The sequence below is a fragment of the Aptenodytes patagonicus genome, chromosome 8, assembly GCF_965638725.1.
Source record: "Aptenodytes patagonicus chromosome 8, bAptPat1.pri.cur, whole genome shotgun sequence".
NCBI lineage: Eukaryota > Metazoa > Chordata > Aves > Sphenisciformes > Spheniscidae > Aptenodytes > Aptenodytes patagonicus.
Genome location: NC_134956.1, coordinates 17,209,805 through 17,234,145, shown reverse-complemented (window position 1 = coordinate 17,234,145; position 24,341 = coordinate 17,209,805). Strand labels below are relative to the sequence as shown.

The 24,341-nt window shown below is 46.8% G+C and overlaps 1 protein-coding gene across 6 annotated transcripts in view; it reads left to right on the top strand.

Annotated features, from left to right (window-relative positions):
* ADAMTS9 (ADAM metallopeptidase with thrombospondin type 1 motif 9) overlaps positions 1-24,341 on the top strand; it is an 84,650-nt gene that overhangs the window by 15,941 nt on the left and 44,368 nt on the right. For 5 of the 6 annotated variants that reach the window (XM_076346579.1, XM_076346578.1, XM_076346576.1 and 2 more), the window contains exons 5-20: positions 679-762; positions 865-986; positions 1,396-1,436; positions 1,557-1,662; positions 3,661-3,807; positions 4,680-4,821; positions 5,038-5,145; positions 9,781-9,926; positions 16,652-16,833; positions 16,935-17,071; positions 17,697-17,814; positions 18,080-18,175; positions 20,977-21,143; positions 21,252-21,381; positions 21,987-22,113; positions 23,875-24,085. In XM_076346579.1, the coding sequence (XP_076202694.1) occupies positions 679-762; positions 865-986; positions 1,396-1,436; positions 1,557-1,662; positions 3,661-3,807; positions 4,680-4,821; positions 5,038-5,145; positions 9,781-9,926; positions 16,652-16,833; positions 16,935-17,071; positions 17,697-17,814; positions 18,080-18,175; positions 20,977-21,143; positions 21,252-21,381; positions 21,987-22,113; positions 23,875-24,085 (2,064 nt within the window). The remainder of the gene's footprint in view (positions 1-678; positions 763-864; positions 987-1,395; positions 1,437-1,556; positions 1,663-3,660; positions 3,808-4,679; positions 4,822-5,037; positions 5,146-9,780; positions 9,927-16,651; positions 16,834-16,934; positions 17,072-17,696; positions 17,815-18,079; positions 18,176-20,976; positions 21,144-21,251; positions 21,382-21,986; positions 22,114-23,874; positions 24,086-24,341) is intronic. The other variant, XM_076346577.1, reaches the window with a different exon arrangement.

The window sequence follows — 24,341 nt, the reverse complement described above, 5'->3', positions numbered from 1 at the left end:
TAAGCCCATGTGACATAGCAGCTGAATTAAAAAGGTACTTTGAGGACTGTGCCTTCCAAGGGACTGATGCTAGTAGGTTATGTAGTTGCCTGACTTCCCTTGCTGTTGCAAGGAGAAGGAGCCTGTGGTCACCTTGATCCTTAGCATAGTGCTAGGGTTGGCTTTCCAGGCTGAGGACAAGCATTTCAGTAGCTGCTGGTACTAGGATGCAGTAATGCAGTCCCCAGACAGGCAGCTCTGTAGATGCAGAGTGACTGGAAGTGAGTATCCAGCATAGTTGTGTCACTGGAGGAATTTTGATCCTATTCGAGGGTAGAAGTGCAGTGAATATGTGGTATAAAACTGTCCGTGTCAAAATGAGGCACTTGAGAGAGTAAGTTGCTTTTGACAGTCTTGGTTGGTGGTCGTTGTATCTCAGAGCAGAATGATCCTGTAATTCGGTGAAATGTGTGCTAAAGCAAAAGGAAATGTTGGGTTTCTGCGATACCAGCAGGTTTGTTTCATTCTAAAATTGTGCTTCTGGCAGGAGGTCTCTCCAAGTAGCATCAGAGCACTGAGTGGGGCAGAAGAGCCACTCAGGACAAAAACAGTTGCAAAATGGAAAACATGCATGTGTTGTCTTAATTGTGTGTTTCCTTGAATGTTAGCAATAATTCTGAATATTTCTTTTTGAAACAGGTGGCTTCTATCTACAAAGACCCAAGCATTGGAAATTTAATTAATATTGTTATTGTGAAATTGGTTGTGGTACATAATGAACAGGTAATGGAAGTGATTTTCTTCACCTTCTGTTTGACAGTGGCATTTGTAGTGAGCATTGCGATGAATAATTATAATACCTGCTTTCTGTGTGTTGCTTATTAGGACGGTCCTGCAATATCTTACAATGCCCAGACAACATTAAAAAACTTTTGCCAATGGCAGCAGTCACAGAACCACCCTGAAGGAAGTCACCTTCAGCATGATACAGCTGTGCTTGTTACCAGGTATGGTGAATATTCTCACGAAAACTGTAGCTACTCGTGTGTCAGAGGCTGTGAGTGTGTAATATATCCAGCTATGGGAAATGTTCGGGTTTTGATGTGGGTGTAATGACATTTGCGATTGTGGGAGAGTGTAACTGTGAGCAGAATTGGGATAACGTGTCCACCATAGCAGTAGATGACTTTGAGAGGTTCAGGACTGTGCAAGGTCTGCCCATAGGTTGAACATAAGCTGAAAAACTCTGACTATGGTAGGGAGTCGGTTCAGACTCTGACTGGACGATGTGGCAAACCAGCATGAGAAGGTCCGTTGGAGGACCAAGAACTGCTTTTGGATGTTGTTGTTATTGTGCTTGTACCTTAACTCTCTGCTGCACTGAAAATTAATGTGTCAGGTCTGTTCTGCTTTCAGACAGGATATTTGTAGAGCGCACGACAAATGTGATACTCTGGGTAAGGAAAACCTTTGCTTTGTCTTGTAGTAACTTTTTTTGTAGTGACAATGTTAGTTGCCTGTGCTGAACCGTGGGCGACATTTCTTTTTCTATCGTAAACCTCTTTGTTCTCTCCTAGGTCTGGCAGAGCTGGGCACAGTCTGTGACCCATACAGGAGCTGTTCAATTAGTGAAGATAACGGACTGAGCACTGCTTTCACAATAGCACATGAACTTGGCCATGTGTATGTTTTATGTAAATACATTTACATTTAAATAGCCCAAGATTTATGCTAGCTAGGGCTTGCCAGCCAGGCTAGGGCTTGGTACCTGCTGAGCCTGATTATTTGAGAGGAGATAAATATACTTGGGTAGAAGATGCACCACCAAGGAAGATTAAGCCGTGGTGTGACTCTGGGAGGTGGTGGGGTGCTCCGGAGCCTATCTGAGAACAGCAAAACCAGCAGACCCACATTTTGGGGAGGATGAGTGAAAGGGTACCCCAAGCAACACCTAAGCAAGGGAGGAGAGCTAACAAAATGTCCGATATTACTGCATCTTCTCACATCTACATGCGGATATCAGCAGGATCTGCCCCAGCGGCCATGTTGTCCTGGCCAAGCCACTGGGACTAGCCGGGATTTTGGTCAGAGCTGGGAGGTACTGGGTGCCTTGGGGAGGACCAGGCTGAGGAGCACAGGCATGTCTCACCTGACCTTCGGGACCAAAGTCTCCTCCGAGGGCAGGTCCTCAGCCTGCCACAGCTCGTCCCACCGCCATGCATGGTGCTACTGAAGGCAGCGCAGCAGCTGTGTGTGAAGGGAGGAATTTACCCAGGGCGTCTGGTGGGCGATCAGGATGTACAAGTGAGCCTGACCCAGCTCCTGAACTATTTCACAAGGGAAAATCCCATGCTGCTGGACATCCCCAGAAGAGATGCTGTCATTCAAGATGCACCTCCTCCGGTGGAAATTTCTTTAACTGATTTTGACTTTTTTTTGAGAGTGGTAGTGAGAAAAATCAGATCACATAGTCCTTTACCCCCCAGCTACAACTCTTAGGCAGCTGGTTCAGTCCCAAACCACCTCACGCCTGGTTTGCAGTGGACGTCCATAGGTGTGAGATGGATGAGTACTCAGGAACAGATCTCTCATTGTTTTAAACTCCCTTTCCCTTCACGGAGAGCTGGCTGAGACAGTCTATTTTTAACCACAGTAGTATTTGTTTAAATGAGATTTCCTGACAGAAAGTCCCCGAAGGTTTGGCGTTCCCCACACCTAACCTGTGGCTAATTCCTTCGCTAATGCTGCCCCAGAGCTGCCGGAGGGGTTAGCGGCGCTCCCGAGCAGGAAATGCCTCTTTGCTCTTTTGCAGGGCACAGAGTGAAAAGGTGGTTCGTTGGAGGTAATCTTAATGGGATGTAAACTCCCCAGCCTTCGAAAGCAGGATCACACCGGGTCATTTCCCCTTCTCCACTTCAAACAGCAAAGCGCTTTAAGCCGTTCTGTCTCCGTTAGCGTATTTGCCGCATTCTTCAATATGTCATGTGCTGCAAACTTCGCGTGGGTTTCTGCTGATATTGATGCTTGATGGCATTTTGTAAACCTACCACATAAAGTATAGGAGCCAAGTCTATCCCCGGTGCAACCCTATTTAGGCAACAGCATGAGGGATCAGCGTGGCCCAAGGTATTCAACTGCATTAGAAAACATTTTGCAGCCGACATAGGGTGCTGCCTGTGTACACGAGGGACTTCAGGCAGTGGTGGTTGGTGGGCTCCAGTCATTTGTCCCCTTCAGAAACTTACTCCCCCAGATCAACTCTTGGCTCTTTGGCTCAATTCCAGAGAACTTGCCATTTTTACGAAGGTGGGGCCGAACTCCAGCCTGCCTGCAGGATCGCGACTGTCAGCTGAAAAGGAGACGGCAGCTGGAATTGCATCTTACTCCAGGCTCCCTCAAGGACTTGGCTGGCTAAATATATGCAGTCATGGTGTGGAGAGCTTACCGGGGTCCTGCGTAGCTTTTTGCAGACAAGTGCTAGGAACTCAATTTGAGCAATGCTTGTTGACACTTATGAATATGTGCGTATTAATACTTTTATTCTGTAATATCTGTCAGTAGCATATCTAGGAAAAATTCTTCGGTTTGCTTACATTTAGTTCTCACTGTTGCTCTTGCTATACTAAATACTTGACATTTGCCACTTAACTGACTGTACTTTTTGCTGCTGTTTTCTTTTAGATTTAACATGCCACACGATGACAATCATAAGTGCAAAGAAGATGGAGGTAAAAATCAACAGCATGTCATGGCACCAACACTGAACTTCTACACCAATCCCTGGATGTGGTCAAAATGCAGTAGGAAATACATCACTGAATTTCTGGAGTAAGGCCTTGCATATGCATGTGTTAGGCTGTTTTGACATGTGCATGCATCCCATGGGGTTCATCAGTTAATCTGAAATCCTAGTGTGCAGTGTTTGGAGGAAATCAGAGGGATTTGTGTGTGCACGCATCCTTTACATAGAGCAGGAATGCACCCCTGGCATCTGGTCCCTGCCAGTTCAGCCTCGTGATAAGCTGGCAAGGACCAGCCTCTCTATGGGGAAGAATAAGTCTTCCCCCATGGATATTGCTTTTAAGGAATGTGCGTTCTCCTCGAACCTGAAGAGTGAGTTTTCCAAGCCCTATGGCCCAGATACGGAGCTGTGTTTTAGGAGGCAGATTGAATCTGCCTTTCTGCTCCACAGGTCAAGATAAAGCCCTGGCACTAGTCCATGGTGGGAACACTGCTCCAGGAGCCCACGGGTCAGTTTGATGCACAGTGATCACCCATTTTGCCACGATGCCTTCCCACGTGTTGTGATGGGGAGCAGAATGACAGCCACGATGGTGTCCTGGCGAATCCAGGAGCTTGGTCCCTTGGGCGGTTCTTCTGCTAATCAATTATTTTCTTTCTAAATATATACCAGAGCATGCTCAGCAGCTAAATGCAGGTTGTGCATGCTCAGAAATGCTTTTTGCCAGGGTAGCTGACTGCACTGTGGCGGACGGTCATTAGCACAGCACGGGTATGGTGGTGAACGGGTAATGCAGCCTCCTATCCTCCTGTGCCTTGAGTCTGCAGTAGCTGTTGTAGTGCTTGTTAAATATGGCAAATGTGGTGTGCATCTGCCCTAAGGCTGACTCAGGTAAACACCAATGGGTTCTAGTCTCATCGCCTCCTGTTTAACACCGGTTTTCTGCTTTGTGTTGTAGCACTGGTTATGGGGAGTGTTTGCTTGATGAACCTTCATCAAGAACTTACACGTTGCCTCAGCAGCTCCCAGGGCTGATTTATGACGTCAACAAACAATGTGAGTTAATTTTTGGACCCGGATCTCAAGTGTGCCCGTATATGGTAAGTGAAATTCCACACCTTGGTTTTCCTGGTGTTGCTAGGGCGAAATAAGGCCTCCTGGGGTTGGATGAATGGGAGGCTCAGAAGCCATCAAATTATTGTCAAGCTTGTGAGTTAATGATAAATCTTAGGGGGATAATTTCGTAAAGGATCATCTATCTGGTAAGGCATGTAGCACATATTTATTTAATATTTTGATCTTTCCAATAACTTAAGCAGATGCAGTGTCGGCGACTTTGGTGTATTAACATTGATGGCGCGCACAAGGGATGTCGTACCCAACACACACCTTGGGCTGATGGGACAGAATGTGAGCCTGGAAAGGTCTGTAATACCTGGTGGTTCGTGCCTCGTAGCTATGTTTCCCAGGCCTCAGGCTAAGCATGACAGTCAAAATCATCCTATCCCAATGGCCAGTTGTATGGGGCACAGCTGCTGACTGCAAGGGTGGAAGCCCAAAGCAGCTCTGTGTGTTTTAAGCCTGGTATGCATGGGTCAACTCTACACCAGATAATGTGATTAAAATCAACTGCTTGGCATAACGTTGTTTAAAGCAGGTATTCCTTCTGGAGTGCTTATCTTTTTAAATTAATGCCCTTGAGTGAACTCTCGAGGAAAACTTTTGCAAAGCTTCCCTAGGCTTTTATTAGAAATTTCCTATGTGATGTGAGCAATTACTAATTTAGTGTAACATAAATTTGCCAACTGGCTTCTCATCTTGGCAACTTCAGAATAAAATATAGAACTGGTTGACATTTTCTGTATGGAACAGTTTTGGCAGTAATTAATAGAAACTTTCAATTTCCACGTGCAATGTTAGTTTCCAGCTAGCATTGTGGTTTCTAGAATAAGTATTTAGTTTTCAGTTGTCCAGATCTGGAGAAAAATAGTTGAGAGGCTTTTTCTTTTTATTTTGTTGAGATACTGAAGCTTTTGAAGAAAAATATGCTAACTAGTTTTCAGAATTTTTGTCTGAACAAAAATATTCTCCATCTAGGTCTAGTAAAAAAAGTGTGATGTTATTCTACAAGGTATAGCTTAAAAATTTGCTTTTCTGGCTATTAATGATCAACAGTTAAAGAGTCAACATTTTAATTCATAGTCTTTCAAATGTTTTTTAATAAAAATATCTGGATGCTATTTTAGATACAATTTTCCATAAAGGCTTGGCAATTAATCTTTTGTTGCATGTGTCTGAAAAGTCAGTTGTTCAACGACACTTGACTGATTTCTTCAAGACAATGGGCATAATGTGTTAATTTGCCTTGCTTTCTTAGGGAAAAGCACAGTCAACACGTTTGTTTTTATTGTTGAGAATGTGCATTAGAGATGTGGTTGGAAATCCTATTCCTGTGCTAGCCAGTGGTGCACCAATATTTAACATTTTTATGTAAAATCCCCCCCTTTTTTGAGACTCAGGATAAAACTTAGGCATCTGTGGAGTCCCCTTGACTTGAGACCTTGTGTCTTCAACTTCTCCGTTTGTGAGCTTGGGGTCTGCTCACCACTGGAAGCTCAGAAATAACTATTTTCTTGAAATTCCAAAAATCTGGGCTGCAGTTTTGTTCTGACAAACCTGCCGTTACCCTTGGATATGGCCAGAATGATGTGCAAACAACTGCAATTGAGCAGATTAGCACCTCCTCAGAGTTACCATGTCATCCAAGAGGCAGTGTCCAGCTGCATGGCTCTTAATAAAGACCGCGTAAGCAAAAACATTTCAGTCCACAAATTTAGACAATTTGACAGGTTTAGACAAATTAGACAAGTGTGACCTGAACTTCTCAGCTGAGAGCAGATGGGCTCTTAGAAACAGCTAATGCAGTCCACTCGTGTTCAGGCATTTGAATGTATTCTCACAAAAAGGCTTTACAGAGTAATTCTTGTATCTGTGTGTTGGTCTAATTCAAGCTTAAGGTTTGGATCATAAACTCTCTTCCCCTCAGTGTTTACTAGGGCTTGTGAAGTGCTGAGGTGCGAGCCTGGAGTGCTTTTCATTGGAATAAATCACTATTTTGGTACTCTGCTGTGGCCAGGAGCCCCATCAAACTGCTGCTTGCTGACTAACGCCTTGCCTCAAGTCTGCATGTTTAAAGCCCGTGATATATGGGTTGGCAGGTGGAGAAAATACCATGCCATTTTTTATGGAGATATCTTTGGAAATGAGGGAGCCTGAATAGCTAAGAAAAATCTAGCTAAAACTACTGGGATGTAGATTTAACCAGCTCTAAATTTATTCTTAAATCAAGGACACTAAAACAACATGGGAGTATTAGCTTATGCATATTTTGCATGTGAGGACACTGAATTTGGTATCGCTAAATCAAGTAATAAGCCCAGCCCAGAGTTTGGCCTTTGCTGGGTGAGCACCAGTCATGGTGGTTTACAGTGTTTCACAGCACCAGTGCATTGTCGGGTGGAAATAAATCACTGAAAGAAAATAAAGAGGGTCATAAACTTGGGCCTCTCTCTCTTGTGGTTTTCAGAGTTGTTTAAAGAATGGTAAAAGAAGAGTAGATGAATAGTAATCATTTCTGTCTCCTGCCGTATGGCAGCAGGTAGCGTATATGTTATGCATGCATGAAGCTTCACAGCACTTGTCTGCCCCCTGCTAATCTATTCAGCTAAAGTCAGCCCAAGGATGGGAGCTGGATTTGGTGAATTATCTGGGACTCCAGTGGCAAGACAAAGGAAAGGAAAGTCTGTTGTAGTGTCTCCCGTCCCTGCCATTGCTCTCCTGCTCAACTGCGTGTCTTAAGTTATTTTCAACTTGCTCCAGACAAAAACTCTTTTATTCTCTTCATTCTCTGATCTGTAAGCTCATAGGAAAGAGAACCCTGGCAGGCTTTTTAGTTTTTCTGTTGTAACTCAACATAGAAATTATTTTTAAAATACAAAAGGCATGAAGGTTGCACAGCCAGACTATTCATAGTGTGCTTCCAAGAAACACCATTGCGTTTCCATAAGAGAATCTTGCTGTTTATTTAAAACAGCTGCTCTTTTTTTTCCCCCCTTTGATTGGCCATCAACTCCAAACCCCCAATTTTTAATAAAATCAAGGGATGTAGGTGATTTCCTGGTTAATTCTCAACCATCAGATGGGAGACATATAGGTCATGTCACGGTCTGTTAGCTGTGTACATTCACTAGTTAGCTATTCAGTCGTCTTCTCTGGGTCAGTGGTGCCAAGCATGACTGTGGTTATATATTTAGCTATGAGCATCAACATTGCTGCGAGAAGTTCTCCACTGGGACAGCACTGTTGGACTGGTGTCATGTATTTTTGTATGTTAATGATAGCTGTCGGACACCTTTGTCCCTGCACAGGACTGGCATGGGGTCCCCATCCTGCAGTTTTTCAACCCTCTAAATGCCAGGAGGAGTTGTGCATCGTAAGGGTTTGTCCTGCAGCAAAGAAACAGGTGTTTCAGTTTATTTTATTCCTCTCCTTTACTGTAGCAGATATTTTTCAGCCAGTTTCTATCTGGGGAATCAAATCTTCAGATGAAAGCAAATCCAGGGCACCTTGCAGCCTAGAGACCATGATCATCCCTGAGCAAACACCACATTTAGGGCCCAAGCTACAAGTTGTTCAGCCATCCTGCAAACATGCCCATAGGCAAATGCACCCGAGATCAGCTTTCTTCGTCAGCAAAGCAACGTGGCAAGCTGGCCATCATGGGCAAAAAGGTGTTAAATGTTCTGCGGAGCCAGTGTCCTATAAGCTGGATGCACAACCCCCACGATAGTTTGATTTTGCTCTGTTTTCCTAGATAGCTTTCTCTAAGGTGATTCATAAGGAAGTCTAAAAAGCCGGGGGGGAGCTTACGGTGTGTCTTGATACAACCTTGTTCTGGTATTAGTGAAAGGGCTGGAAAAACACAGCACATCAGTAAATTTGACCCTGTTGCTATAAAGATCGTCAGGCGTTTCCCTGCCTGAACAGCATCTGGTGCAGAGAAATATTGCAAGGGAATATTTTAATGATGCATTACATGTTTTCTTCTTTAAGTCTGTAACCTCTTCTAATCTGTGAGCAATTAGCAACGTTTGGGCTTCCTATAATTGCAAAGATTTAGGTGTCCGCCAGCAGACGAGCATGTCTCTGGGTTTAAATCTGCTTTAGCGAGCACTGTTCGGTGAGAGGGAAGCCCTGCTCTCACGGGTCTTGGGGACACTTTTCCATCCATTCTGGTGGGGCCAGAAGGTGACTCTCCCCTAGATCTCACCTCTCCAGAAGTCTGTGTAGTTGAACTAGCAAACATAGCCCAAAGGGACACATTTTATACCACAAAAATGGGAGACAGGGACTTGCCAAGATAATTTAAGCCAGTTTTCCAAACAAAAGAAAACAAGAGTTATAGCTGGAAAACAAAAGTGTAGGCCAGGCCTTGGCAAGTCACATGTTATGGCTGAGTGAAAAAAAATACTTTGGATTGAGGAATTCATTTTTCTGTTTTATTTGCCCTTTGGATTTGGAAGTTTCCTCTCCCGCTTTGTACAGCCGTGGGGAGGTTTGAGTTTTCCCTGGTGTTTTCCCCATTGCCTGTCTCCTTCCCTGACACGGTGGTGCGGTTCCTGCTGCTCTCCAGGAAATCAGATAAGCAGCTTTTTGAAAAGCCAGTGCCGCGAGCGTTGCCATGCTGTTCGGCACCAGTGAACAGGGAATATTCAGTGGTTGCTGTTGTCCTCAGTCTTCTTCCCATAAATCACTCCTGTGGACTCAGCACCTTGCCTTCGCTTCTCCATTTAAGGGTGCAGAGAAAGAAAAATATGGGAGCGACAGACAAAAAGTAAAGAAGTTCAATTTTATTTGATTGCAAAATCTTTGCCGCATTTTACATGTGCTTGAGAAATAAGTAACCCTGGGTCTTGTCGTCCAGGCTGGTCACTGTTGGTTGGCTCGTAATGCAAAAGCAATGCAAACCCACCTTTCCCGTCTCTCCCCTTTGCACGCAGCACTGCCGGTTTGGGATGTGCGTGCCCAAAGAGCGAGAGGCGCCGGTGATAGATGGAGCGTGGGGGACGTGGAGCCCTTTCGGGACCTGCTCGAGAACCTGCGGCGGTGGCATAAAGACAGCGATACGAGAGTGCAACAGGCCCGAGTAAGTGCACGGAGGGGAAGCGCCGGTGGGTGAAATGGGGAAAAGCAGCGGGGTTGCCCAAATGGGCTCAAATCCCCTTCAGCTGTCCCCAGCCCGTGTGCGCCCCAGGGACGGGTGGCTTTGCCTGGCACTGATGAGGCAGCATGGGAACCCAGAAGGAGCTGGTCACAGGTTTGGTTTGTGGGTAAAGTGCACTAAAAAGGGATACGTTCAATGGAGAGAGAAAGAAAAAGCTAATATCTGTGTGGATTTATTGCCTCCTGTTTTCCTGGGGAGGCACAGCTGGGGTCCCACTTCCAAAGGTGTTTGTCTTCCTCTAAAGTCGTGGATCAGAAAGGAGGGAGAAGGGAAGGAGCCATGGTTTTATCCATTTTTCACCATTTTACCCCCCTGCTTTGGCTGCTTTTGCAGCTGTTCCTACAGGCCAGATCCTTTATATAGTTTTCTACCATTTTACTCCTGCTTTGGCTGGTTTTGCAGCTTTTGGCTGCTTGTGCAGCTGATCCTTTATACAGTTACATGTCAGCTGGTGCAGACTAGCCAAACCTCAGCAGAAATCTGTGCCCCATTAAAAAGCGGCACTCAAAAATGTTTGCCGTCAGCCTGGAATGCAAAATCCTGCACCCTTTGAAATGGCAGGGAATTTTGCCGTGGGCTTTAAGGAGACGAACGTGTGGCTGGCAAAATATTAGTAATAGGTTGAACAACTGGTATGAAAACAGCCTGTTTACATAAATTGCGAACTGTGCTGGTTTCTGTTTAACTGCCTCCTTTCAGCCCACGAGAGCAAGAAGTGGTGGGCAGGATGCTTTCCAGGCTCTCGTTTGGGACTGAAACACGGAGAGGAGGAGGGGTCTGCGGAGCTGGTTGGACCAAGGGGTCTTAAAAAGATTGAGCAGGCTCGTTCCGCTTTCTCGTCATTGGTTTTGGACGGCTTATTGCCAAGGAAATTGCCATTAGTGATGCACCAGTGACAGTTTCATCACTGCTAATGGGAGAAGGGAGAGCTCGTACCTGCGGCACTGCTGGTGAAGTGACAGGAGAGGCTGGCTCAGCATGGCTGGGCAAGTGTCGAAAAAGAAGGGTTGAGGCTAAGGGAGTCGGACACCAGCACATTAATTAAAATGATGCTGAGAAACACACAAGCACAAAGGAGTTCTCGTCTCGCTGTGCTGAGTCAGCACACGCCATATGGTCTTCCAGTAGCCATGGAGACACAAAAATAAAATAGCTTTCCACACGCAAAAATAGCTATGCTGCTGAACCTTTGGATGCTGTCAGTGAGATGTATTCCCATCTTCTGGAGAGGCATCTGTTTGGACTGGTAGCTTTTTGTGATCCTAAAGGCTAGCCAAGGGATTTTAAATTCCATCTTCTCTTATAGCTTGTGTTTTGTATCTTGGTGTTTCGTGAGGCATATTACTTTGGCTGGGATTTGTAAAAGCACCTAAATACGCTAGGCACCAAGCTGCGTGTGAAATCCCCTGCGCTTATCATTAATAGTGGTTATTTTCCAGGCCCCCTTTTGAGAGCCACGTAGCTGGCACTGGCCCCTTCTCCGACCCCTCACGAAGTCTCCACAGGGAGTCGTCTGTCCTAGCACTGTCCACAGAGCTTTACGCAGACTCTGTTTTGTCCCCGTAATTTGATGTCGTAGCGTGGGCTCCCACCATCTGCATCCCTGTTATCATGGGACTGCTGAGACGATGCAAGTGGATGAGACACTGCTGGGTACTCTCCTGCCTCTCCCACTTTTCAAAGTACTTCAAAAATATACAGAATAGGTCTAGTCTCTGTTTCTTCTCTGTTGTGGAAGGCAGGAAAACCAACACAGGTACCTTGAGTAAGGTCGAAATAGTTTTCAGTAAGCCTTTTTATATTCGAAGATGGTTTAGTTTTTTAAAGCTTTTTCTGTGCACGAGGATCTGGGGTGGTATCTTGCATGCCAATAAAATATTGTGTTAAATCTGGCATTGAAAATGAACCTCCTGCCATGGTACAGAAAATAAGGCTGCAGCTCCTGCCTCTGTTTGTAATGTGCTCTGACACCCACGTGGACGAGTATCTTGCAGGGCTGTAGGAAGAGCTGTAAGCCGCTGAAATGGCAGCAGACTGTGTTTTGACATACACTGAAAGAATGTATTAGCTAACCAGACCAGACCCTTCCCACCAAGATTGCCCACTTGGGAATTCAAGGCTGGCTGGTACAGACAAAGCCCACGGCTGCAGTGTGTCACATAGAGGGTCTGTGGTGCAAGCCCTGGTTTTCAAAGCAAGGCATAGCTGCAGAATTATGGGGAAAAGGCATACTTCATAAGATGTCAATACCAGGAGCCCTGTTTTCAGGAATGGCTTTCTGGATGGGGGAGTGTTATCTCTGGATGCAAGTCTGATCACGTCTGCATTTTAGTCCATCACAAAAGTATCCACCTGTGCTGAAAGCTGTCTGAGCTTGACGTGTAAACGCATCTATAGATAACTGTGCTGGCAACTGGCAGCACATGTACCAATTCCCGGTCCCAGGGCTTCCTGGGATGCTGCGGAGGAGATCTCAAACTGACCTGTGTACGCTAGGGCTTCACAGATTTTTCTGCAGTCACTGCGTGAGCACAGGCACATAGGCAGGCATGCAGATGAACACACATGCCCCATAGTTGGTCTCCAGGGTCCTTTTGTTGTGGCAGCCTGAGTGCCCCGGGGCAGAGCTGCTGCCCTTGGGGCTGAGCACGTGCAAAGCACCCCCAGAACTGCGCTTCTCAGCGAGGTGCTTCTACCTGGCGCTCCTGGGGCACTGAGAGTTGGGTGCTGCCTCGAGGTCTGCACGTGAAAATATTCAAGGTTAGTAATTGCAGGTGATGCATTAAGCATTGCATATTTAAGACGTGCTGGGAGGGATGCAGCGAAGCCGGGGTTTGCACAGGAGCTTGTAAGGGGAACGATGCTAGATAGAAAGCGGGTCCACACCGGCCATTTGTTGATCAAATAGATGATTCAGAGAGAAGGGAAATCAAGAGAGGACAAGGAGGTTTCTATGCATGCACTGCTTTCCCTTCTGTCTCTGTGGTACATCATTGATGATTATCCGTAAAAATATTACATAGTGTGAAGTATCCTGTATTTCTTCATGACACTGAAAATCGATGTTATATGAGGCTGACTTATTTTTCAGGGTCAGCTTTTTCTGTTTACTCAGACTCTGTGAAAAGCAATGCTGGTTTAAAAACACCCTACAACTGTCAGGGTGGTTTGGGGCTGTTTTGAAATGTCAGAAGTGTGAGTGTGCTTCAGCCCCGAACGCTGGCTGCGGGGAGATTTACTGCCACAGTTACAAAGCTGACAGTTTGCAACACGATGGCAAGTTTTAGCAGCCTTCAGTTTGTGGTGTGTCCATGTGTTCAATGTTCTCTCAACCGCATGGGTCATGTCTAGAGAAAAGGAAACTATACAGTAGCCTTGGGATCTTTGGATTTTGTTAGACATACCCTGAAAAAAAGAAAGGCTCCTGCATGTTCTTCTTAACTAACTTAATATTTAAAAGTCTTATTTTAATTAAATTGATTTATATTGGAAGCAATGTGTTTACCATTAAAATGTTTTAATTGCAATGTTTTTAAAGAAATGCCCTGCTAGAGGTTTGCATATTTTAGAGCCTTTGTCAAACTACAACAGTCCTGCTGCAGTATAAATGCTTTCAAAGTGAAAATGATGAGTCCTGTTAACTCCCCCATGAATGATTCGGGCTCACCAACATCTGGAGTGTGCTGCTGCCACAGCTAAGAAGTTTGCCCATGTGCTGTGTAGTGAGGTGGTCGAGATGTCCCTTTGTAGCTGGAGGTGGATAATGTACCTGCATGGGAATAGTCCGCAGGATGGGCTCCGGCGGTGGGAAACCCCCAGCAATCACCATTGAGCCTGTGAGGAGTCCGGCATGCACCCGCAGGGGCTGCTGCGCTGGGTTAGCTCTGGAGCGGTCCCAAGTGTAATCAGTTAAATTAATCCAAGTTGTTTGTCATACCAAGGTGGAGAATAGACTAAATCGGTACAAACCGGGTTTAGACTTGCTCCACTAGGAACTGGTGTGAAATCAGTCTGTAAACTGAAATCCGCACCGGGCGCCATGTGGTTGCTTAGGCTTTTTAACACTGTTACTTGCCTAATTGCAAGTACCAGAAACCTTTGCAAGTGATACATGTTTAGTTTCCAGATGGCACGTGAGAGTCGCTCTTGGAGCAGGTAGAGCTGATGTTACCAGCTATGGCTCCGGGCTGTGCCTAAAGACAAGTCATACCCCTCAGGGTTTAGGATAGGACTCGAGGGGTCTGCACCACGGCAGTGTGTCTCTCAGCGAGGAGATGATGCTGGTAGGAAAAAGCCCGCGTGTGTAGCTGGTGGTGCTCTGCATCTCGCCTGCGGCTGCTGGAGGAGGCAACTCCTTCTGCCAAATCTGTGAGCATCCCTAGCGTGGTGCTGATGGGGTGGTGGGAAGTCTGCCTGCCCTTCCCCGCTTTGCAGGTAGTCTTTTGGCAAGTGCGAGCCCCTCTGTGTGCTTCTGCCTCCCCATTTATTTCACAGGAACTCTGCTACTTGAGTCACAAATAGTTTTCAAACGAAGAGTGAAGAATTGTTATTTGTGGGAGAAAAGGCACTGCTGGGCTTCCTAAGTGGTTGATGTGCAGGGGTGCTAAAAAAATTGCGTTCAGCTGCAGGAACTTGTTGACTCACTGTGTGTAGAGACCCCTGTACGTGTGCAGGGGGTTTCTGTCTCTGTTTTGCTGGGAGGCACTGGCTGCATGCAATGTGGAGAGCTTACGGTGAGCATCTCCGTGCTAAGGGCAGGGGTGGTTCCCGTTTATCGCTCGTTGGTTCGTGTTTTGGAGGGTCTCCAAGTGTGGAAACCAGCTTCCTTCCCAAGGAGGCTCAAAGGGAAGATGCGCTCTGCCAGCATCCCTGGGGCACCGATGGGCATCGGGTCCCGGGGCAGGGCAGAGCCGATCCTGAAGAAAAGCCCTGTAGGCAGGAGGTCTGGGTGCCAGGACTTCAGCGCCCGGCGAGTCGCTTTTCTGATCTGCGCTTCTTGCTAGCGCAGGCACTTGTTTTGTTCAGGGGTTGGGTAGAAGATATAGGTTTAGTGGTTATTTTGCAGCAGAGGCTGGAGCTGGGCTGTTGTCCTGAGCTTCGAGGGTCACTCTCTGCCTCTGTACACATGTCTTGGCATAATGCGGTCAGGACACGGTGGCTCTGGCCGCTCAGGATACTTTTGCCCTCCGCTGACTCCTCTGAAATGGTCTGTTAAAGGGAGAGGCTGGGGCTAACCTCAGCCAGCGGAGGCTGTCCCGTGCTGACGGCTGGGATGCACGTTAACTTCATCTCCCTTGAGTGCAGGTCTTAGTTGGTATAATTTTTCCTTTTTGGATAATTACAGCTTTGCCCAAGTTGACCCTGGTAACATTTCATCCAGGTTGCCATATCTTTCCTTCTGTAACATCAGGGAAAAGCAAAGCTGCTTGGGTGGTACTGCAGTTTTTATTATGCATATTAATGGTGGTAGCTTGTAGAAGCTTCCACCATGCCCTCTCAATTTCATTTGAAGTTTCAGGAGAGAGCAGCAGAGACGGTGGGGGTTTTTTGGAACATTTAAAGCATGGTGCATGCTTTTTTATTTTATTATTACAATTTATTAAATACATAGAAGGCTGCACATAGATGGGCACATGAAACCTTACCCGAGTTCCTAGAAGAAATGTCCTTCGAACAGACAGTAAATAGCAGAGCTTGTATCCCAAGGGTACTTTCCTCACAGCATTACCGTAGCTGAAACTGAGTCCTCACCAGAAAAGTGCCTTCTGCTGGGCTCCTCCGATGCCATCCACATGCAGCTCACTCCCGCACCACTGCTGACAGCGGCTGGAGTGGGAGAGGCTTTTTCGGTCCCTGAAGTGAGCTGTTATCTGGCAAAGGCTCCGTCTACATACGAGGACAAAAATAGTTTTATGACTACAGCCCTGAATCTGGGAGTCGGGAGATTCAAAATGACAATTTCTCCTAGGCTTATCCGCTGGCTTTTATGTGGCTTGGATGATATCACTCTCCCCAGTTTATACCAGAGTCATCCTACTATAAAATGGGGGTAAAGTATTTATTGGCCATCCTTGGTGCTTTCTGTAATACATGGAGATAAAGTTGTTTAAATATGTCTAGCATTACCATTTCTACCATTTTGGGCTAGAAATCCTGAAGGACTAAGTGCTGCCTGGCCTTTCAGCCTCTGCAGGGAAGGCCCTTTCTCCTTTCTGCTGTGATGGTTAGTTATTGGTAACCCACTAGATCAGATGCAAACTCTCCACCACCAAATCCATAGGACCGATGGGGTTGTGGGGGCATGGTCCCGCCGTATGGGATCCCTCAGTGTGAAACTAAATCCTCAGAAGGGTAGGAAGATGTTGCTCTTCCTCTCTGGCTTTCCTTACTACCGCTGCATTCATCAGAGAGCAAATATTCCCTTTTTCATCCCTTTTTAGCATCGCATATATGGTCTTTTTTTATTAGACACCTGCATAATCTTTCCTGCTTGTCAGCCTGGGATATTAATTAAAGACATGCATAGACGTAGACAAAGCCATCAAAATGGTGTTGCAAATACCGACTGTGCTGAACAGGTTGCAGAACTGCAATTGCATCTTGTTTCTAGCCCTATCCCAGCCGGCTTCACTTTCTTGTTTCTGCAGGCCTAAAAACGGTGGGAAATACTGCGTGGGTCGTCGCATGAAGTTTAAATCCTGCAACACCGAACCATGCTCAAAGCTGAAGAAGGATTTCCGGGACGAGCAGTGCGCCGACTTCGATGGGAAGCACTTTAACATCAACGGGCTGCCCACGAACGTGCGCTGGGTGCCCAAATACAGCGGCAGTAAGTGGCAGGGGGGATGCAGATCCTGCCTCCTGCATCACCGCATCGGGGTGATGGCATTCGGATAACGTGCTTCTGGTTTTCCTCCCTCCCATCCCCAGTCCTGATGAAGGATCGGTGCAAGTTGTTCTGCCGAGTGGCGGGAAACACAGCGTATTACCAGCTGCGGGATCGCGTCATCGACGGGACGCCCTGCGGCCCCGACACAAATGACATCTGCGTGCAGGGCCTTTGCCGGGTAAGTATTTTCCCTTCTCTTTAGCGAGGGTGATTGCAGTTTTGTGTGGCAGGATGGCGCTTCTGCACCCTGCTCCACCCGGTTGCTGGCGTGCCCTCTTCGCTCGGGGGCTGCCGGCAGCATCCGCAGGCTCCACGAGCCCCGGCTGGCCTGAACCTTGTGCCAACCTCCAGATTTGCAGAAGAGCCACGCGTGGAGGATGTCTGTACGTCTGCCCTAAGTTACTGAGGGCTGTGGAGGTCTGAGCCTGAATCCAAATGATGCTTCCTTCTGTGCTCTGTTCTGGTTCTTCCCAGTCAGACCCCGGAGCACTTTACATTTCCATTCACAATTATTTTTCACACTTTTCTCTATGGGAACAACCGATGCAAGAAGTTTTCTCTAGCGAAGGCATCGCCTGGTGCAAATGGCAGTTCTGATCCTCACTTTGTAAAAAAGCGTTTTGTTTGAAAATGGGGTGGGATGGCCACACTGTAAATCAACAGAAAAATGTGGGGAAGCAAAACAGTTTGTCTCACAGCAGCCTTTTGCGTAGAAAGCTTTTGTGTACCTTAATTGGGAGGCTTGTAAATGCTGTTCTAGTCTGCATTTGCTCAATCTAGTTTTTCCAATTTTTCTCTTAAAGCAAGCTGGATGCGATCATGTGCTGAACTCAAAAGCAAGAAGAGATAAATGTGGTGTTTGTGGTGGGGATAATTCTTCATGCAAAACTGTTGCAGGCACATTTAACACGGTGCATTATGGTAAGAATCTGTTGCTAAAAACTTTATAGTGAAAAAATGCGGGTCTATAAAAGCCATTACCACACTTAATCTACAAAAGCACTGATATAAAATGCAAAATCCTTCTAGCTATAGCATATTCCATTTTATAACTATTTATGCTATCCCTAAATGAAAAGTATCAGCTTGTGTAATGTGAGGTAATTTTGCTCGTTTCCCTTTCCCCCATAAAAAGCAAATGAAATGTCTGTGTAATAGCCTTGACTTTCTGTTAAATCTTTTCTAGGCTATAACGTTGTGGTCCGCATCCCAGCTGGTGCAACTAATATTGATGTGCGTCAGCACAGTTACTCAGGGAAGCCAGAGGATGACAACTACCTGGGTGAGTTGCAGTCCTTGTTTCTGTCCAGAAATCTGCTCTATTGTCTGGTTGTGCTGATATATCTACTGGCTGCTCTCTGCTAGAGAGGATGAAGAATTCATTTAAGGGAGATAAATTCTCAGTAAGAAAACATCTCATATGTCTACCAAACATTCAGCCTTATCTTGTTCCTCCTTTTTGTTCATGCCATCCTTGATGCAAAGGTTGGGAGGTTCACAGATTATAAGAAATATCCCCTTAGAGTGTCTCTGGGCCTGGGAAGGACTATCGAGCCTGGGCTGTGGGTGGGAGCTGAGGCACAAAGCTGGGAACCAAACAGGCTTCTGAGTTCTGCTGGAGTCTCCTCACCGCAACTTAACACATCTCTGCTGTCACTGTGCCTTGGCTGGAGAGTAAATATGCCATACCCTGAAAGACGTGTACAAGCAAATCCAAAGAGAAATTATTTTCTATTTCTCTGAGAATAATAATTCTGATTTCACTTAGACTGAGCCCTTCTTGTCCCTGCCTGACAGTTGTATGTAACTGTAAAGAAATACCCTGCACCAAAGATGTTGGTTTGATTTAAACCTAACAATAACTTGGTCTTTGGCTGTTGGACATTCATAATCACTGTTTTCTCTAATCCATGGGTATGTCTCTAGAGGCAGATGAAAATGCTTGTGGTGCTGTGTTAGACCAGTCTGCCGCACGAACATATGCTTTTGGCATGGCCATGTGTCACTTTTCCACCATGCTGATCAGTAATTCTGATAGAGAGAGTTCTGTTCGGGTTCAATAGTGGAGATAACACAGACGCACATTACCACTGATGTTACACCTGCCAGTCGAAGGTTGGTTTTGCCATTAAGTCCTGTTTGGGTCCCTCAGAGTCTGTTTGGGCCACTGATGGAGCGGGGACTCAGGCTGTGGCCCCTTGCAGTCCCAGGGCGATGGCTGCTCTCCCAGCTCTGTTCCTCCTCTGTTGCACGTCCCGTGCCTGGCACTGCCAGCTGCGCTCCGGTAGCGCGGGGTCCTGTATTTACATCCCTGAGCAGGGCGCTTCATCTCGTTTCATCTCGCAAAACCCCTGAGTTGTTGAGTGTTTTTGCTCAATGGGGCTTAGCCTAAATGCTCGCTGTAACTGGGTATGTTAAAAACGGGACTAGGCTGGCGGTTCCTAGCCCATTGAAGGTACAGGAACTCACTAGAGAAACAAGTGGAGGAGGCTATCGTGCACCAAAGGGAAACGGTGCTGACAGCCTTGGCTGTCGCTCTGAAATGCCATCCATATGGCAGGACCTTTCATTCAGGCAACAAGCTGAGCGGGTCCTCTCTGTCCTCATTCCCAGACTGGGGTCGTGCAAGGCTGGCTGTCCCTGCACGCACGCGGCCGTTCACTTACAGCCGCCTTGCCTTGTTTCTGCACGTTCACAGCAATGACATGAGATGGTGCAGCATGAATGCACATCAATACCAAGAAAACCTTACTGAGGTGTGATAGTTTTCCATCCTGGGGGAAGGAGATACGTTTCATTATTCATCTTTTCTAGAAAAACAATCCTCCCTGTGTTGTGCCTATTCAAACTGGTTCACCCCGGAAGGAGCCCCAAAGAACTTCTCAGCTCTTCTTGGAGGGCCTTTAATCTTCTTGGGAAGCAATGAAGTCAAATCTTCTTTAATGTTGCTTTAATATTGCTGGGAAAGCATCTCTTCACATTAGGCCTGACTAGAAGCAAATGAGAAGTGTGCATGTGTCCACTTATTTTGCAGCTCACTAAGTGTGAAATCTTGGGCCCTCAACCTTGTAGTTGCTTAACAATTTAGGAGGAATTTGATGTTGTCATCAAGTCCAAGACGTGTACCTACTGTTGTAGGAGATACAGTAAACGGGAAGGAATCCTTTAATAATGAGTTTTACTACTGCCTAATGACATTAAAGCCTCCGAAGTGTGTGGAATTCGGTTGAGCGTAGCGTCTGCTTTCTGAGGTTTTTCTCCATCTATGACTGTTTGCTACCGAGCAGTGTTTTGCTTCATTATCTTTCCTCATTTGGTGTAAAAACCTACCCTTTGGTGTTTTGGTGTTAAGTTTGGATTTTTCAGTACGGAGGCTTTGTAGTAACGTAGCTGTGATGGGTGAAATGGTGGGGAAACTAACTTAGGAAATTAGCTACATAATCGCATTAGTGTGAAGTTGTGCAGCAGACTGCTGTTTTCAGGAAACTGTTCCTTTTATAAAGCATTTAGGCTTTAAGCCTTCAGTGCTTTCACATACCTTAAGATTTGGAATAATAAAAAGTACGGGGGGAGGAGGGAGAGGGAGAGAGAGGGGGAGATACTGACCAAACTCCCTGTAATTATCTACTAGAAAATGACGTTTGGGCAATTAGGGTACGTGCATTTACCCTCAGAACACACCTGGAAACAACAGGGAAGCCACCCTATCTGCATGGCTAACAAAAAGATTTGGGCAGGGTTATTTCTGCAGTATGCGAGGGGATACAGACTGTGTGTTCTGCGTACAGCAGCCGGCCCAGCATGCCTTTTGGGTATGTCTCTGCCCTGGGTTATGGGTGAACTATTTAGCAACAACTTCAGGCATTCAGCCTTCGTTTTAATGAGGCTCTCCGGTGGAAAAAGGAGAAGGCACGATGTCTGTAAGAGCTCTGCTGCTCTCTTTACGTCCTTTCTGTTTGAGAGTGCCAGTGGGCTTTTCCTCCCACCCCAGTGAAAGGGAGCCCTGAGAGCGCATGACCCACGTTATTATGTACGTATGAGTTAATTCTGCGTCTTTAGTTCTTGTTTTTTGCACCTATGCAGCCTTATCTAACAGTCAAGGAGACTTTATATTAAATGGAGACTTTGTCGTCAGTATGTTTAAAAGGGAAATCAAAGTTGGGAATGCTGTGATCGAATACAGCGGATCGGATAATGCTATTGAAAGGATTAATTCTACAGATCGGATTGAGCAAGAAATAACGCTTCAGGTGAAGTATACGTTGTGCGTGTGGAAAAGTCTGCCCAGCATTATTGGACTGAAAACAGTGGGCAGCGAAGTCTGTTGGTTTATTCTGCTTCATCTTTTTTTCCCCCAGGTTTTATCAGTGGGCAATTTGTACAATCCCGACGTTCGTTACACGTTTAATATCCCCATTGAGGACAAACCTCAGCAGTTTTACTGGAATGTGTATGGCCCGTGGCAGCCCTGCAGTAAGCTCTGCCAAGGTGTGTGCTTGGGAAGGCTTTAAAGAAGACACAGTTTTGTCCTGGATTCACCTGGGATCTGGGCAGTGCTGTTAAATCCCTCTCCATTTGCTTTCTTTGCGATTCTCACATTATGGGCACGATTGTTTCCCCGGGCTGTAGCGGTAGGTATTATCGCACGAGGTGTAGCACTGCTCTGCTGCTTCTCCGTTTCAGAGCAGGGCACCTTTACAGCCCCCTCTGAGCCAGGTGAGCCTTGCAGCCTGCTTTGCGGGTGCAGAAGCTCAAGCGCAGAAAAGGTTACGTGGCATTTCCTAAGGCTGCAAAAGGCATCGGTGTCTGTTTCGGGTCTGAGGCCCAGTCATTCCCCCCTGCCAGTGCTGACCCTGCTAAACGCGCAGAGCCCATCCTTGCAGGCATGCTGCAGCTCTGCCTGCGTCCATCTCATCTGCGTTAAACCCCTTCTGCTCTTCTTAGAGAGTCTTTAACCCCTTCCCTGTTTCTGAAAGAGATTTAAAAGCATAATTAAATGTCTCTGAATTGCTACTATAAAAGGAGTAGGAGAAATAACTGATTTGATAGCTTTCCTGTATGACTTAAACAATGTGCGTTTTTTTTCTGTGTAGGAGAACGAAAAAGGAAACCCATGTGTACAAGAGAGTCGGATCAGCTCACGGTGTCGGACCAGCGATGTGACCGAATTCCCCAGCCTGAACCCATCGCTGAGCCTTGTAGCACAGAATGTGAATTAAGGTGCACTCTACTCAGCCGTGTGTATACATTACATCGTATATTTATTGTTTACTCCTCTTTCCTTTCACTTCTCACCGTAATTCCTTTTCTCACCAGTATTAGATTTGAAAAAAGAAAAGGATTAGCAGTTGCCTCTTCGTCAACCAAGAGGGATTGACATCCACCAGCTGTGTTTTGAAAGGCACTTTTCTACATTTTCACATTTCTCTTGTTGGATTAAATTAGTGCTAACTATAAAAAAAAAAAATCACCTAATGTTGAAAAATCTCCCTGTGCAATACAGTGCCTGAAATTCGCATCTGCCTGGATCAGAAATGCTCAGCACCATCCTACAAACAGCCTGCAAAGAGGGAAAAACAGATGCTCAAAGCAAAAGAGTAACTAAGACTTGGATTTATCATCATTTGCTTAAAGCAAGGAATGGGCTTAAGTGTAGAGCGGGTTTGGGGCTGTCCCCAGACAACTCCTGGCGAGCTGGAATTGATGGAGCATGGCCTAAATCATCACAACCCGTTTTCCTTTAAAAAGCAATCTGTTTTCTTTTCTGGAGCTTAAATGTGGTGGCATTAAATGGCTGCTGGTGAAGCAGTTCAGATGGCCATGTTTCCCAAGGGGTTTCTCTGGCTGTGTTAAACCCCGGGGCTGTATAGGGGCTGTATAGGGGCTGTAGGTCGGGTTGTCGCGGTAACAGCTGTTGCCATTGCAACAGGTTGGAAACCTGAGAAGGGCAAATGCAGGAGTTTGAAAAGCAGGCAGGGATGTGAGGGCTCCCCCCCGTTCAGGAGCTATTGACTCCAAATCCCCTTGATCTTATTCTTCTCCTAGCTGTGCTGAACTCTGGGCTTAGGAGCGGGGCTCTGTGCTCCCCGTGCAGGCGCTTGTAACAGCCCGGGGGTCTCCAGGACCCGCAGGAGATGTCACTGCCTCCTTCCCCAGGAGCCACCCCTGCGAGGCGCGGGGGGCAATCAGCTCCTGTTGACTCCAGGGTCTCCGAAACCTCCCTGGATCAGGCCTCATGTCCAGCATCCCTTGCCAGAGCTGGGGCCGGGGCTGATGTAAAACAGGGGTGTCTCCTTAGGTGAGTCCTTGAGGGCCACCAGCACCGGCCCTTGCTGCCCATCTCAGGAAGGAGGCACCAGGGTGGGAGTCTGTCTGTCCAGAGGGAACACCCCTAATCCCCGCTGACACCTCTGGGGCTCCTGTGTCTTGGAGCAATTCATTTTCAGCTTCGGAGAGCTGAAACTGTTTTGCAGGCATCCTGCCATGTGGAGTGCCTTGTCACACCTTTCAAGACTGTGCAGATCATTTTCTGACGCTGTGTTTTTCAGCTTTTAGTTTTTAGAGGCCGAGGTGGCACTCCTGCAGGGGAACATGGGGCAGAAAGCCTTCAAAGCGCTGCTCCTTGCTTGGCCACGGACTCTCCCTGCCACCTTGCATGGTCCTGCAGGGTCGCAGTGTGGCTTTGCTGCCCGTAAGAGGGACCTGGTGACAGTTCCTTCCCCCCAAGGAGCAATGCCAGGGTCAATTGCTTCATATTTTTGGAAGCCACAAAGCTTTGGGAAGTTCTGTAAACAGCCAAAACTTCCAGTTCAAGAGCATATATTCCCTATGTATGTCAAACACCCCCGAGCATGTTACCTGCAAGTCCCAGAGCCCCACAGCTCTTTCCACCTCTTCTGATCCTCTCCAAGGCAGGTGCCTTCATGTGAGCTCATGGGGTTTTTGCTGCGCCAGGGCTGATATTTGCTCTCCTCGGCTCAGGTGGCACATCGCGAGGAAGAGCGAGTGCACGGCCCAGTGTGGGCTGGGGTACCGCACCCTGGAGATCTACTGCTCCAAGTACAGCAGGCTGGAGGGGAAGATAGAGAAGGTCGACGACCGCTTCTGCAGCAGCCAGTCCAAGCCGAGCACGAGGGAGAAGTGCACTGGAGACTGTAATGTGGGAGGGTGGCGGTACTCGGCCTGGACCGAGGTAAGGGATGCTCGGCGGTACGGCAGACACTGTCTCCTCCTCACATGGGGCTGTCAGGCTGTTTAGGTTGCATTCAGCATATAAAAGTTGGCCACAGTGATTCTGCTTCCATTGCTTTTTCTGGAGGACACCGTAGTCCAGATCAGCCTGGTACTCCTCACTTTCCACTGCAGTGAATTTACATTTTTAAGCATCCCAAGGTCTGTCTTCGTTAGGCTGAGCCCTGCTGGCTGTCTTCTCCCATCACAGCCAGCCC